Source organism: Balaenoptera borealis (assembly GCF_965194805.1).
Source record: "Balaenoptera borealis genome assembly, chromosome: 16".
NCBI classification, from domain to species: domain Eukaryota; kingdom Metazoa; phylum Chordata; class Mammalia; order Artiodactyla; family Balaenopteridae; genus Balaenoptera; species Balaenoptera borealis.
The window spans coordinates 69248773-69263199 of record NC_138872.1 but is presented as its reverse complement, the minus strand read 5'-3'; the positions used below and the strand labels follow the sequence as shown (position 1 = coordinate 69263199).

The following is a 14427-nucleotide window of genomic DNA, read 5'->3' as shown; positions in this document are numbered from 1 at the left end:
GATGTGCCACTTGGTGGTGGGTTAAAAAGACAGTGCTCTGGAGTAGAAGATGTTCTTAATTTAGTGAGCCTGAGATTAATTTAGTGAGTCATTTGTCCACTGTAGAACGAGTCACAATAGTAGTCATCAGACACTTGGCACTTTGTTGGTTCTCACAGCCTTTGCTTTTTAAAATTAAACTCCTTTTATGTCATGAAAGTAATGCATTTTTAAAAATAAATATGATACTAAAACAAATTGGGGAATTAGAAACAATAAGAAACCACCCTTCCATAATTGAAAAAGTCCACTATTCATATTTTATTTTTTCCTTCTAGTTTTTTTTTTTTTTTTCTAAAAGGCAAGGGGATGCACAATCATAATTACTTGGCATATACAGATTTTGATTTTGCGGTTCTATTTTACTTTACATCACATGCTCTTTCCCATGTTATAATGTAGTTTTTCAATGACTGCATAATATTTCATTAAGCAGATGTATTATTGCTCATAGTTGGGCATTTAAGTGGCTTCTGCTTCTACTTGCACTTTATTTTTAATAAGTAGATGTCAGAACCATGTCAAGATAAACATCCAGTGAGACTGGAACAGGATCTCTCCTTTGACTGAAATAATAAAAAGTTGACTCAGTGTCTCAGAGACGAGTAAGCCTCTCACAGCCCTAGAAAACTGATGAGAACTGCAGGGAAGTCATTCCCTCAGACTGCAGTTTAGAGGAGAATTTAATGGTCAGGAGGGGGCTGATTCACCCTGCAGCCGTGCCTGAAATGTTTGATTTCAACGATGTATTTGGATCTGTTACCTGTCAAAGCGGCTATCAGAATAACCTTGGCCTTTCTGAAGGGAAGGTTTACAACCTAAAGCACATATTCAAAATTGTCGAAGTGACAAACTTTCTAGGACCATACTCTAAATTGTAGAATGCCAGTTCCCACCCTTGGAGGGTCCACTCCTGGATAAAGATGCTCAAAAAAGGAAGGAACCAGGATACATTAGTCAGAGCCGCAGAGCAGTGGTGAATCACATGGCATTCTGCCTGTGAGCGGAGGCTGTGACCTGGGCCTCTTGCTCTGCTTTCTGGTTTGTATTTTTGTGGGGTTTTTTTTCTTTTTTAATCTAATATCTTTCATATGAACTTAGCTCCAAGCAGTATGCTCAAAGACCAGCCCTTTATGGAATGCATATAATGAAAAATGATGCCTTGTGTAAATCTATAGCCAGAAAGTTTTTTTCTAAGTATGTAAGTAATGTGTGTTCATCATAGATAGCTAGAGAAATTCAGAAAAGTACAAATCCAGAAATTATTTATTTGTGAAGTAAAAAAAAAAGAAAAAAGGAGAAGAAGAAAGATAGCAAGTTTGTCCTCCGAAAAGGGTCTGTGGCTGATAGGTGTTAAGTTTGCATGTAAATATAGGTATTAATAAGTAGAAATCTAACTAGTATGTACACTCCCTTTGCATTATGCATGTCAGTTCCATGGTTCCTTGTAAAGTCTTTGGGCCAAGAAGAGACACTGGCTGATTGTATCATCTGTCTTGTTGAGTTAGGATAATGGTAAAGGGGTTGAATTTACAGTGGATTTCTTGTATCAGTGTTGTCTTCAAGACATGGCTACTTCTTTACATGAGGCTATCGGAAAAGAGGATTGGAAAGATGGTTGGTCTAGACTCTTTGGAAAGATGATTGGATGACTTTTTATCTATCCATCTTCCATCCATCTAGGCAGACAGACAGACAGAGAACCACAACATTTATTTAACGTCTGCTATCAACCAGTCACTGTTCTGGGCACTAGGGACACACCGTAAGCAAGACAGACACGGTCCCTGCCCTCATTGACTTTCATTCTGCTGAGGACAAATCTGAGACAGCCTGTATTCTGTGCACATAGACCACCCTTGACTGTACCATTAGACAGTGCAATTCAGCACCATTCAGTTGGTTTCACAATTATAAGACCTGAATTGTCTGAAATGACATCCAGCACCTGAACTCTTTGACACCTTGGCACCTTCATAAATCTAGACGTTTCTCTGGGTTGTGGTGCGTAGGAAACCTCGAGGGATGGGCCTTCCAACCCAGGAGTCACTGAGAGTAAAGGGACACCCCAGGAAGTAAGTGGATCTCGCAGCTCAGAGCTGTGGGCACGTGTCGGCTCAGGAACCAGTCTCCAAGCAGTGAGCCTCCCAGCGTGCACCTGCATTTGCCAGCTCTGTCTGTGTGGGGGAGGAGCAGGTAAAGCAGAAGTACTGCCCAAAGCAGCTCCCAGCGAGGGCAGACACGGTGTAACTGCACCACAGCAAGTACAGAAAAGCAACTCTTAAGCATAACAGGGAAACCCCAGCACACCCACCTCCCACTCTCCCTCCCTCCCTGCTCCCTACATGACTGGCTCTAACCTGGTAAAGTGAAACTACCACAAATCTGAACGTCTCCCTTCTCTCTTCCACCAGCCCTAAAATCCCTAACAAGGCTCATCATTTGCTAGAACTCACATCCACCAGAGAAACAAATTCTTTAAGACAGAAGGGCCTGTCTCCCCCACTTGGCTGTAGGCTTCATTAAATCTGTGTCTGGCTTGTTCACTGTTGTGTCCTCACAGGTAGAATGTGGGAGGTGCCCAGGAAGTATTTGTTTATGAATGAAGGAATCTGAGGCTCACCGGCTCACTAGGAAGAGGGCTGTGATTGGTTAAGGTGTCTTGTGAGCATGGGAGCGAGGGATGATGGCTCGAGGACCGTGTATTTACAGTCTTGCTGAAGGAGTTCCAGCCAACATAATAAGATGTGAAAAAGAAATTGGAGGTATATAAGTATTGGGTTGGCCAAAAAGTTCGTTTGGGTTTTTCCATGTTAACAGAAGAACCCGAACGAACTTTTTGGCCAGCCCAATATTAGAACTAGATGAGAAAATTAATATTTGTAGGAGATTTGGTGCCCCACTTCAGTGATTGCAGCCAGGGGTGATTGTTCCCCCCTCCCACCCCAGGGACATTTGGCAGCATCTGGAGACATCTTTAGTTGTCACACTGTGGGAAAGAGAGCTGTGTGCCATCGGCATCTAGTGGGTTGAGGGCAGAGCTGCTACTAAACATCCTCCAGTGCACAGGACAGCCCCACAGCCCGGAGTGATCCGGCCCCAAATGTCACTAGTGCCGAGGTTGAGGGCATAGCATTAATAACAGGAGGACACTCACCAACCTCGGAGGAGGGAACTTTTCCCAGTGAAGCTCAGCTATTCCTGCAGCCCAGATGTTGTCAGGAGATTTCAATGAATGTGTTAGAGACATTGGTAGGAATCAGGTTTCCTCTCCTCAGTCACAGCAAGCAAATCCTTTCCAGGGTTGCATCTCTGAGGTCTGCCGTGTGCTCACAGAAAGGACCACCAGAGCCAGGAGGTGGGGCTGTGCCGCGTGGCTGGCTGCCCCTGGGGTGTCAAAGGCTTGACTCAACTTCTCAGGGCTGGTGGTGCCTCTAGTAAGGGCGTGTGCGTGCATGGGCTGACTCTCAGACTTTCCAGCTTCTCCTCTCCTCGGGTGGCCTCTTGGGTGTTACCACGCATTGATACCATGTCTCCTCGTGTTTTTGTCCAGACGCCAATTCTAGGGTTTCAGAACCGCTTCGCAGCATCTTTCCTGAAACGCATTCAGACTCAGCCAGCAAAGACCTGCCCGGCCGCATTCTGTTGGATATGGACAATGATACAGAAAGTACCGCCCTGTGAAGAAAGCCACCCCCTGCCCTTGACCCCTTCCAGCCTGGCGAGTGGAGCAGGGGCAGGCAGACGTTAATCTTCGCAGACCAAACAGCGAGAAGCTTTCAGTGGAGGGAGAAAGAAGGCCTCACCATGCAGGACATGGCCTTCTCACAGCCTGAGGAGAGAGCCGAGGCTGACACTTAAAGCTGAATGACCTGTGTCTTGAAGAAGTTGGCTTTCTTTACATGGGAAAGAATCATGCCAAAAAAAAAAAAAAAAAAAATTTTTTTTTAAAGAAAGAAAGAAAAAAGAAATACCTGCAGTGGAAAGAGTATCATTGCCAAGGCATGTGTAGGAAGCTTTTGTCACTGCTGTTAATGCAGGCAGCGCCATCAGCAATTTGGAATGAATACAAAGCAATGCGTTAACTATCTATTTAATAAAGTACATCCATTACGCAAGTCACCTGCTTCCTGCTACTTGGACTTCCGTTCTTATATATCACAAGGGAGGTTCCTCTCCTTAGGACGTGCTACGGAATCATTTTGTATGAAGTATGGTCTGTGTCTCCCCGACCCCCTCAGAACCACAAGCATTGGTGGTGACTGCTGGATCCGTCACCTCAGCAAACTGGATTGCCTTGGCCTTGTTGGATTGCCAGAATGTAGATGGAAATGTACTGTTCTTTTTTTTTTTTTTTTTTTTAAACAATGTAATTGCTACTTGATAAGGACCGAACATTATTCTAGTTTCATGTTTAATTTGAATTAAATATATTCTGTGGTTTATATGAAAACTTCATCATTCTTAGAGGCAAAGCTGTGGATTGTGTGTGTGCATGTTGTCACTTAACTACGTAGAATTGTGGATGGGACATCTGGGGGTCTAGTTGTGAATGTAGAAGTTTGAAAGAATGGCGAGCAAGGTCGCAGCAGTGAGACCAGCCACCAGGTGACCCAGAGACTGCCCGGACTGGCTGTCTCTTAGCGAATGTTCCATGGGCTGGGCTCTTCCTTTGCTCTCACCAGTCCTGACACCCTTTCTTGTCCGGAGACACTTGTCTTGTCTAGAGACACTTAGACACCTTGGAGGCCAACTCACAGTACTCAGCCCCACAGGCCTAGGGCAGGAGTCAGAGCCATTATGTTCCAGGGGAATATCCTTTTCCAGTGACTGGAAGGCACTTCCTTCCCAGGATTGAAATACTTGGGAAGAGTGGGTGGGGAATTGGAGCAAAGCGAGGCCGATGGGCTGGATGGCTGTTGTGACGATAGCCCCTCCCCGTGGCCCAGATTTGGCGTCATCTTTTGGAACACATGCTGCCATGTTGGCTGCCCTGAGCGGCTCCACTGATAGAACTGCTCACCAGGTGCATCCGTGACCCGACCCTCGCTCAGAAGCCCCTGGACACCTCCTTCCCCTATGAATTGACTTAAGGTTAACTTGAAAAGGGCAGTTGCTTTTTCCTCTTAACTCAAAGTTTCCTGTGCCCCAAAGTACTGCCTGCACTTATTAATTACATTGAAAATACGTACCTGTAGACCCATTTTCCCCGGTATCTTAAATTTGTGTTTGCTGAAGGCTTACTCTTTCCTTCCTCATACACCATCCCTGTTCTTTTTTTTTTTTTTTATGAATTTATTTATTTATTTATTTTTGGCTGTGTTGGGTCTTCGTTGCTGCGCGCGGGCTTTCTCTAGTTGCGGCGAGCGGGGGCTACTCTTCTTTGCGGTGCGCGGGCTTCTCATTGTGGTGGTTTCTCTTGTTGTGGAGCATGGGCTCTAGGCGAGAGGGCTTCAGTAGTTGTGGTGCGTGGGCTCAGTAGTTGTGGCTCTCGGGCCCTAGAGCGCAGGCTCAGTAGTTGTGGCGCGTGGGCTTAGTTGCTCTGCGGCATATGGGATCTTCCCGGACCAGGGCTCGAACCCATGTCCCCTGCATTGGCAGGTGGATTCTTAACCACTGCACCACCAGGGAAGTCCCCATCCCTGTTCTTTTTCTCTGCTCCCCCTCCCCACTGCCCTTAGCTCTAGAACAAACCGTATAGAGAAAGCAAAGGTCTCGATGTATGTTGCTCATAAGCGTTGACGCCTTCTTCAAGGAGCCCAGCTGTCCACAGTCAGGCATCTCTGCAGACCTTGGAGGTGCTTCCTCCAGGATGCCTGAGCTCACACTCAGGAGGGAGCTGGGACGCAGTGCTTGCCGAGGAGACGGCACTGGTGCCTGGGGACACGGAAGGGCCGTGATGAACAAAATGATTCTGAAATACAGCAAACCCTACCCTCATCATTTTAAGAACAGTGTTCCATTTTCACTCTCCTATTGTTTGTAGCAATATCCCTGCCTCAACAGCTCCAATCTAAAGAAAAAGGAAACCTCCTTGCCCCTGTACGTGTGTCAGTGGCTGCTCTCCATCTTCTTGGATGGGCGAGTCATAGTGTGGGACGTCAGCTGTAATTGCACCACGGCGGAAGCACCTGCAAGATGCTGCAGAGATGTGATCACCCCTGCCGGGGGAGGTGCCACGTCGCTGTCACCTTGCCCTGGCACTACACGCGGGAGAGGGGTAGACAGCTCTGTAATCTAATTTTTAAAATTTACTTATGTATTTATTTTTGCCTCACAGCTTGCGGGATCTTAGTTCCCCAACCAGGGATAGAACCCGGGCCCCCCCTCAGTGGAAGTGGAGTCCTAACCACTGGACCGCCAGGGATTTCCCGAGAAGTCTGTAATCTAAAGCTATGTGGCCATCCCTGACCATCCAGGGAGGTGCTGGCCTCTAGGAAGATGCTGCTGGTATCTGCCCCTTCAGATTGCTTCCTTCCCTTCTCCATAGAACAGTTTCTCCTGGAAGCTTCAGTCCTGTGTACTCAGGCCTCTGTTCCTGCTCCCCAACCCACAGCTACACCAGGGTCAGGGACATGTGCCTTCACCACACACCCCTTGCAAGCAACACCCATCTAGCCTGATCTTGATCCAGCACTTCGGAGACTGCAGGGGGTCGGGGCATCCCCCTGGCTGCCTTGATCGTGCTGGGCCATACCCTGTGGATTCCCAAGCGTTCAGATGCAATTGGAATGACTGAATCCCTGGACCTCCTTGATGGCCTTGGTTCCCTTGGGGACCCTTGTCCCACTCCTGGGGCTCCAGCTCCCAGTGCTGTCCTGAGCCCAGTGAGTCCCGTAAGTGCTCTTACTTGAAAGTCTTAAGACAAACCCTCTTTCTAGGTTCTCTACCTGTGGTCTGTTCCCACCCTTCTGCCACCTGCACCATGAGCCTGGTGCTGTGTAACCATATTCCGGAGTCTTCGCCCTCTTCTCACAGATGCCACTCTACCATCTCTTTACTCCAGGGTCTCAAGTGGGCTCTGTGCCTCATAGTCTAGAGGTCTTGCGCCAGACTGGGCAGCACCCCATTGACAGATATTTCTAGACCAATGGCTTCCACTTTTCTAATATCGTAGTGATGGAGCTGAGGATAAAGAAAGATCTGCTGGCATAGTGAAGCCACTGGCTCCAAGGCAACCAAAAGGCAAAAAGTGGTCATGGAAATTCCCTGGTGGCCCAGTGGTTAGGACTCGGAGCTCTCACTGCCAGGACCCGGGTTCAATCCCTGGTCAGGGAACTATAATCCCACAAGCCATGTGCTGCAGCCAAAAAAAAAAAAAAAACAAACGCAAACACGTTTATTATCTCATAGTTTCTGTGGGTCAGGAGTCCAGGCACAGCTTAGCTGGGTCCTCTCCCTGGGTCTCACAAGGCTGCAGTCAAGGGTCAGCCAGGGCTGGGGTCTCGTCTGGAGGTCCAACTGGGGAAGGACCCACTCCTAATCTCCCTCAGGATGTTGTCAGAAGTCATGTGCTTATGCTTGTAGGGCCACAAGGTCTGAGGCCCAGGGCTTCTTGCTGGCCATCAGTGAGGGGTTGCCCTCAGCTCCTAGAGGCTGCCTGCAGTTCCTAGTCACGTGGGCTTCCCTGGGGAGGCCGCTACTTCAGCAAGCCAGCAAGGACAGCCCCTAGAGTGAGTTTGCTAGCAAGACAGAGTCTACATGCTGTGATACAATTACAGATGACATCTCATCACCTCTGCCGTATTGTATTGGTTAGAAGTCAGTCGCAGGTTCTGTCCACACTCAAGGGGAGGGGATTATACAAGGGCATGAACACCAGGAGGTGGGGATCACTGAGGGTCACCTTGGGGTCTGTCTGCCACACACATCAAAATGTCATTACAAATGACACGTCAGGGTATACTTGAGCCAAATATATTTTTGGAAGAACCAAAACAATTCATCAGGGTTCTGTTTTTACCCTCTATATTTGTATTTGAATTCAGTTTTCATACACATCAATAAATTATATCTGATGACCAAAATTTCTTTTTCACATCATTTCATGGTAGAAACAGCATTCTTGCTTTCATACAAGGATGCCTAGAGTTGAAGCCATGTCTTCTAAATAATTCTATGTCTCCTCCAGGGGAATACTGGCCTAGACCCTGGGGAACCAACCTGAACCATACGAATGTGGCCTCGGCCCCCAGGAAGCTTGCAAACAAATACCCAGGAAGCAGATAGAGACTGCGGAGTGGGGGAGCCGTGGACGCATGTGGGAGGAAGGCCCATCCTGGTGGAGAAAGGAGGGGGGAGGTGGGCCCTCCAGATGCTAGGAATGGCTTGTGAGGTGAGCGACAGCATGGAATTAGAGGGGGAAGCAGGCAACGGGCAAGGAATGAGGCTGGTGAGGGAAGCAGGGGCTGGAGTGTGAAGATCCTTATAACTCATGTTTGGAGTCATCAAGGGGAGCTGCAGACACAGGAGGGGAGTGACTGTCGGATTCGTACTTTAGGTCCTCGTGGCTGCGATGCAGAAAATGGACTGAAGCGGGGACAAGACTAGCAGCAGGACACCCCGGAGAGAGGAGCCGGTGGGGCCCCGATAAGGTAGAGGCAGTGGGCCGATGAACACAAGATTAGGGAGACAGAGTCAGCATGATCTGGTGACTGATTGTGGGCCTTTCCCAAAGGTGAGAGCGGGTCCTATGGGCAGCCCTAGAGACCATCGTCTGTGGTCAAGGAGGGTTTGGAAGTTGCAGTTTCCAAAGGGCAGAGGATGGGTGATGGATCAGCCATTCAGTCACCTCCACGAGCTCAGACCTCAAGGACTGACTTGAAGCAGGAATAGTGGGTGTTCCTGGGCAGGGGTGGGCAGCCAGGCCAGGGAGGGGGTGTGGCTGGAGGATATGAGACAAGGAGCCAGACATCTGTGTCCTGAAGGTCAGTCATCCCTTCATCCATTCACCAGGCTGTGCAAGGCATCAGTGTAAGCGATGCCTTCTGCCCTCGTGGAACTTTCTCTCTAGTTGGGAAGATGCTTAAGCAATCAATAATAAAGTGTGATACCTGCTTTGAAGATGCATGTCATAGTGGGTGTGGGATGACCGGGGAAGCCTTCCTGGAAGAAGTGATGTTTAAGCAGTGACTAGAATAAGAGGTAGCCAGGAGAGGAAGGGGGGGATCGTTTAGGCAGAGGGAAGAGCAGAAGCAAAGACCTACTTACTGGATATTTATGGGGCCCACTGGGTGTCTGCCACTGTGTTAAGCCCACAGGTGGGACAGCATGAGTGTGGTCTGACCCTAGACTGTGAAGGGAGAGCAATCAGAGTCGAAGCTGAAAAGAGGCCTGGCTGTCAGGGGTCTGGAAATTCCCATCCAGGTGTGTGGACATGATCCTGGGAGCAAGCAGAGGGGTGGCTTGATCAGATTTGCTCTCTCTGCCTGGAGCTGGAGAATGTGCAAGATTAGAGGCAGGAAGGCCAGTCGGGACACTGGTGGCAGCGATCCAGGGGAGAGATGGCAGTGGCCTGAGCTACCACAGTGACAATTCCCACCAAAACGCACTTCTGACCCCAACCTGCGGCAGCAGAGGTCTCGGCATGGCAGGGGGCTGGGGGGGAGGCTTGGCTGAGGGGCAATTTGGGGAAGCCTTCTGGGCCTCCCACTCCCCTCCTTTGGCCCTTGAGAGGGTCACCCAGCCTCCCCTTGAGCCCACTTGCCCCAGACAGCAGCTCAGCCTCTTGCAGAGCCAGTTACAGGGTCTGGATAGCAGCCACGTTAGCAAACAGCTCTCCGTAGAGGCCCTTTCCTGGGAGGGCCAAGGGGCCTTTGTCCAACCCACAGCTGTCATCTGGATCCATGTGGAGAAGCCAGGCCTCCGACTAGGATAGGTGTCGAGCTAATGCCTTTACCTTTGGACAAGGCTGGTCCAGGTGTTGAGGGCATCAAGTAGGAACTCAAAAGATGTCATGAGTGACTGGATGAGCCAATGACCCTCAGCCCCAGGGCTTCCTGTCCATGCTCCTGGGAAACTGGGCTTCCTGGAGAAACTACTCATTCTCCAGTTGCTAAGCCAGTGAGTGGTTCTAACCCATCCCGCCCCCCAGCCCCCTTAATCCCAGGACTAGGGTACTATCTCATGGCCCTGGGCCACCCCAGAGTTGGTCTCAGGGCTAACTCTGTTGGCTGCCCCTGCCCTTCGCTGTGCATGTGGCACACACAGCCCCACCAGACCCCACTGGGGCCCAGGATAGAGTCATTAGGATGCCTGACTCTCCACAGAACAGGGGTGGCTGTTCTTCAGGTCAAAAGCCCTATTACCCCTCGTCCAGTAACGATTTATTGTGGAGTTGCCCATCCTGGCTACTTGTTTTAGGGAAGCATCATTGTGGAGAATCAAGCAAAGAAACCCAGGCTAAGGCAGAACTTGGGATGTGCACACAATTCCCTGATTTTTTCATGGCACAAGATTCCAGGGCACCACCTCAGGTCTATTTCCCAGAGATCATAGTGAGTGGCAAGTTTCACAATGAGAAAGCCTTTGGGCACCAACTATTCCTTCACCCAAAGCCAGCAACAGTGAAAGACAGGAGATAGAATGCAGGTCCCATTCCCTGTGCTTGGAAGGTGAGCTGGAGAGAGTTCAAGTGCTAACAGTCAGCCCAGGGGCTGTGACTACCGGGGCGGGGGGGTGCTGGGCATCTCTTCGCTTGTCCAACCCTTTGAATTTGGCTATTGATGTTGCATGATGGACAGGAAGAGTGAATAACTGGCCTTCTGAGACAAAGAAGGCTTTATGCCTCTCTCTTTTTCCAGCTTCTAGCCTTCATTCCCTTTTAAGAAGAACAGGGCTGGGACTTCCCTGGTGGTCCAGTGGCTAAGGCTCCGCGCTCCTAATGCAGGGGGCCTGGGTTCAATCCCTGGTCAGGGAACTAGATCCCACATGCTGCAGCTAAAAGATTCTGCATGCTGCAACTAAAGATTCCCGCATGCTGCAGCTAAGACCTGATGCAGCCAAATAAATAAATATTAAAAAAAAAAAAAAAAAAAAAGAACAGGGCTAACTAAATGTCATGTTGAAAGTGGCCCATAAACACCTTTGAAGCCTGGTGGTAAACAAACAAAGCTTTATTATTTTTTTTCCTTCATTAAAAAATTGGGGCATTGATAGCAGACTGAGAGCTTGGACCCCTGGGTTCACCCCCATGCTAAGCAAAGTAGCCCCAGAGAAAGATGGCACAGCTGATGCAGATGATGAGATTGACGTCCAGAAGGGTTTTCACCAAGGGGTTTTCATCCAGGGAAACTATGACGGGGTCTGCTCTGCTCGGCAGCTCCTCCTTGCTCTTGTTCTCCACCCCACAGAGCCACAAGAGGGCTTTCACCACTTTGGACTGCTTTTCGGTCATGTCACCTAAAAAGAACCCAGCAAATAAGGGTCATAAGGATGGGCTGTCTCTCCCAGGCAAGAGAGAAGAGAGACTGGGTGCGTCCCATGCACTGTGATAAATACTTTATGTTCCTTTTCTGGAAGGTATTCATTAAGACTTTGATTCTGGAAGACTCTCTAGTTCTAGAAGATTGGTATTTTGAGACTTTTCACCATCTTCAGGTGCAGAATTTCAGATGAAAAGATAGAGACTCAGCCTAACTTGAGCAAAGCACACAGCTGGTTAGCAGAGGCAGAGGTGGGTTTAGGACCTGTTCTATCTGACTCCCTCCCTGTATTGCATCACCTGCCAGGAGGCTGAAGAGAGACGCGCACTCTTGCAGGGAACGCTCTTTCCCCATTCAGAGCTGGGTCTGCAAAATCAGCTGCGGGTGGAGCCAGGCGGGTGACGTATGGGAGTCAGGTGAGCTGATTTTCTTATTAAACACGTCACGTCTACCAAGAAAGATTCTCTCTCATCTTTCTTGAACCACATGGCCTTCTGGATCTATCCTTGAGTTTCCCACGGTAGGATGACATGGGTTCATATCCACAATTATTCTTTTTTTTAAAGCCATGTATGATGATTAATGACAACCACAGCCTTGGGTCATGGAGACAGTAGGGACTGGTGGGGACCCTGGCTAACTGTATATTCCAGGTCTAAGGAACAGCTGCTTTGCGGCTCCAGACAACTTTTGCCATGCAGACATACGGGCTCCATGTTGCCAGATATTCCAGTTTTTCAAGAGAAGATGGAAATCTGGAATTTTATGTGAAATCTCACCATTTTTAAATGTTAACTCACATTTTATTAAAAGAGTAGGTGAGCTAAAGCAAAATATGCCTGCAAGCTGCCAGTTTAAAACCAGTAATTTAGAGAATGCCAGCAGTACCCCAGCCTACCACATGGGGTTTTGTGAGGATCAAATGAACCATGTTTTAGTAGGCACTCAACAAACACTGGCTCTAATTTTCCACCTGAGGCACCTGTTGAAAGTTACTAACCCTTCCAGTGGCCAGAGAGTGAGGGAGGACCAGACCCTGGGAGTCAGGCGATGCTAAAATTCCAAGTGTGCCCATTTTCTGGCTTGTGATTTGGTAGAAAAATTTCCCCTTAATTATACGATGCTTCTTGAGGTTCCTACTGTAACTCGCTGAAGAGCGAGGCAACTCACAGCTGTGGGTTTTGGGCATGTTTTCTTGAACAATCTCGAACTGGATGTTGGTTCCGCTGGCCTCTGGTGTCCTGTTCTGAGAGAGGGTAAGAGGCGGGGGAGTTGCTGGTGGCACCTGTTCCTTCTGGACCATGGGGTCACGGCGAGTAAACCAGGTCAAGCGACTGACCTACAGAGCAGAGATGAACTGTGAGATGGGGGTGGGGTGGTGACGTTCATCCCTTTCTCCCACCGCCTTCCAACCCCAAGCTCAGCCTTCACATCTGAGTCTCTCCCAGTCTTACCCTCTCACTCCACCCTCCAACAAGCTTCAGCTCCCAGCACTCTTCAGAATCAGTGGACATTTCCCCCACTCAGTCCCCCATCTTGCTTTGACAGCCCTAATTCTCCAGTGGGGATCTCACCCTTCCTCATTCTAGTCCCCAGAGCTTAACCCTAGCCCGTGGGTGTGGGGGGAACCCGGTGATCCGCATTCAGCTCATTTCTCTGGCCACAGGGACTAAGTTGGTTCATGGGTGATCATGTGTCTTGAGCTGACTCCATCAACGGGCATGAGGAACTTCACTGGAAATGCTGGGACAAAAATGCTTATGCTTTTGCTTAATGAGAATAAGAGAGGATGTATCCCTAAAAGCTGCTGGGCCCACAAGGGGCCTGAGAACAGAAGGAGAGGTGAGAGATGAATTCTGATGGTCTTTTCAGTGTCCTGAAATCAAGTTCTTCCCAAGACCCAGCCCTGGACTTTTCGGCTTTTGGAACAATCAGTCCTCTTCACTGAAGTCATTTGGGTTTTCTGTCACTAGCAGTGAAAGGTCTCAATGGATACAGTGTCAAACCCAAAAGTACCATCTCTTTGGAGGGCGGCTCTGTGAACCAGCTTACGGCGGACACAGTGATCAGGGTGACGGAGGACAGAATCATGGAGAAGTAGAGGTAGTGGACATCCTTTACCACAGCTGGCCGCTCATCTGGCTGGTCACACCGAGGCTGCACGTAAATGAAGTCCAGGACCAGCCGAACCAAGCCTAGGAGAAGGCCCAAGATGAGACCGAAGAAGGCACCCTGCGAATCAGAGCAAGGCCGTCTTAGACACGGGCAGGGCTGTGGGGCGGCTGGCACAGGCTTCCAGAAACCTCAGCAAGCTCCCTCAAGAGCGTGGCTTTCTAGTGACGGTCACAGCAGGGGTCAGTGATTCGAAAAGGGCTGGATATACTTATCTGTTTATCTTTTACATATAATTAATCAATTACATATAATTCCCTGTTAATTCAGCTTCCCTGTTTAAGCACAAAATGCATCAAAATAGAACCCTCATTGCTTTTTTTCAAAAGCCAGGGAGCACCCTCCCTGTATCTTCCTCCACAGAACTCATCCTCCCTAATGACACCTGACATCCTCATGTCCCTCTCCAGTCCCCTTCTCTCCCATCTGATGGGCTGAAGGGCTGATCCAGAGCTACCTTTTCGTTGGTCCGCTTCCAGAAACATCCCATGATGAAGACCACAGCCACGGGAGGCTGCAGGTAGGAGCTGATAGACTGGATGTAGATGAAGAGTTGGCCGCCCTGGCTGGCCTGGACCACAGGGATCCAGAGGATGGAGACCAATACCAGCAGCAACACAAACACCCTGGTGCCGGATGGAGAGAGACACCCCCCCATTAGTGTTTTATCTCCCCTGAACACTTCTCTCTCTTTTTTATAGCTTTTCGGAGGTAGAATTTATATACCATAAGATTCACCCATTATAAGTGTGCAATCCAGTAACTTTTAGTAAATTTATAGAGTGGTGCAACC

General features: G+C 49.0%; 3 protein-coding genes across 9 annotated transcripts in view; 2 read left to right on the top strand and 1 right to left on the bottom strand.

The window, feature by feature from the left end:
* ARHGAP17 (Rho GTPase activating protein 17) overlaps nucleotides 1-4492 on the top strand; it is a 92732-nt gene extending 88240 nt beyond the window's left edge. For 3 of the 6 annotated variants that reach the window (XM_082362429.1, XM_082362432.1, XM_082362434.1), the window contains one exon: nucleotides 3593-4492. In XM_082362429.1, coding sequence (XP_082218555.1) covers nucleotides 3593-3723 — 131 coding nt within the window. In that variant the 3' untranslated portion in view covers nucleotides 3724-4492. The remainder of the gene's footprint in view (nucleotides 1-3592) is intronic. The other 3 variants (XM_082362430.1, XM_082362433.1, XM_082362431.1) reach the window with 2 other exon arrangements.
* The window catches only part of ZKSCAN2 (zinc finger with KRAB and SCAN domains 2), a 502693-nt gene that overhangs the window by 206150 nt on the left and 282116 nt on the right, over nucleotides 1-14427 (top strand). The window lies entirely within an intron of this gene.
* Nucleotides 11132-14427, bottom strand: part of SLC5A11 (solute carrier family 5 member 11) — a 53012-nt gene continuing 49716 nt past the window's right edge. Inside the window, exons 13-16 of one of the 2 annotated variants that reach the window (XM_082362504.1) lie at nucleotides 14092-14260; nucleotides 13479-13694; nucleotides 12633-12801; nucleotides 11132-11439 (exon numbers count right to left, since the gene is read on the bottom strand). In XM_082362504.1, the coding sequence (XP_082218630.1) occupies nucleotides 11234-11439; nucleotides 12633-12801; nucleotides 13479-13694; nucleotides 14092-14260 (760 nt within the window). In that variant the 3' untranslated portion in view covers nucleotides 11132-11233. The remainder of the gene's footprint in view (nucleotides 11440-12632; nucleotides 12802-13478; nucleotides 13695-14091; nucleotides 14261-14427) is intronic. The other variant, XM_082362505.1, reaches the window with a different exon arrangement.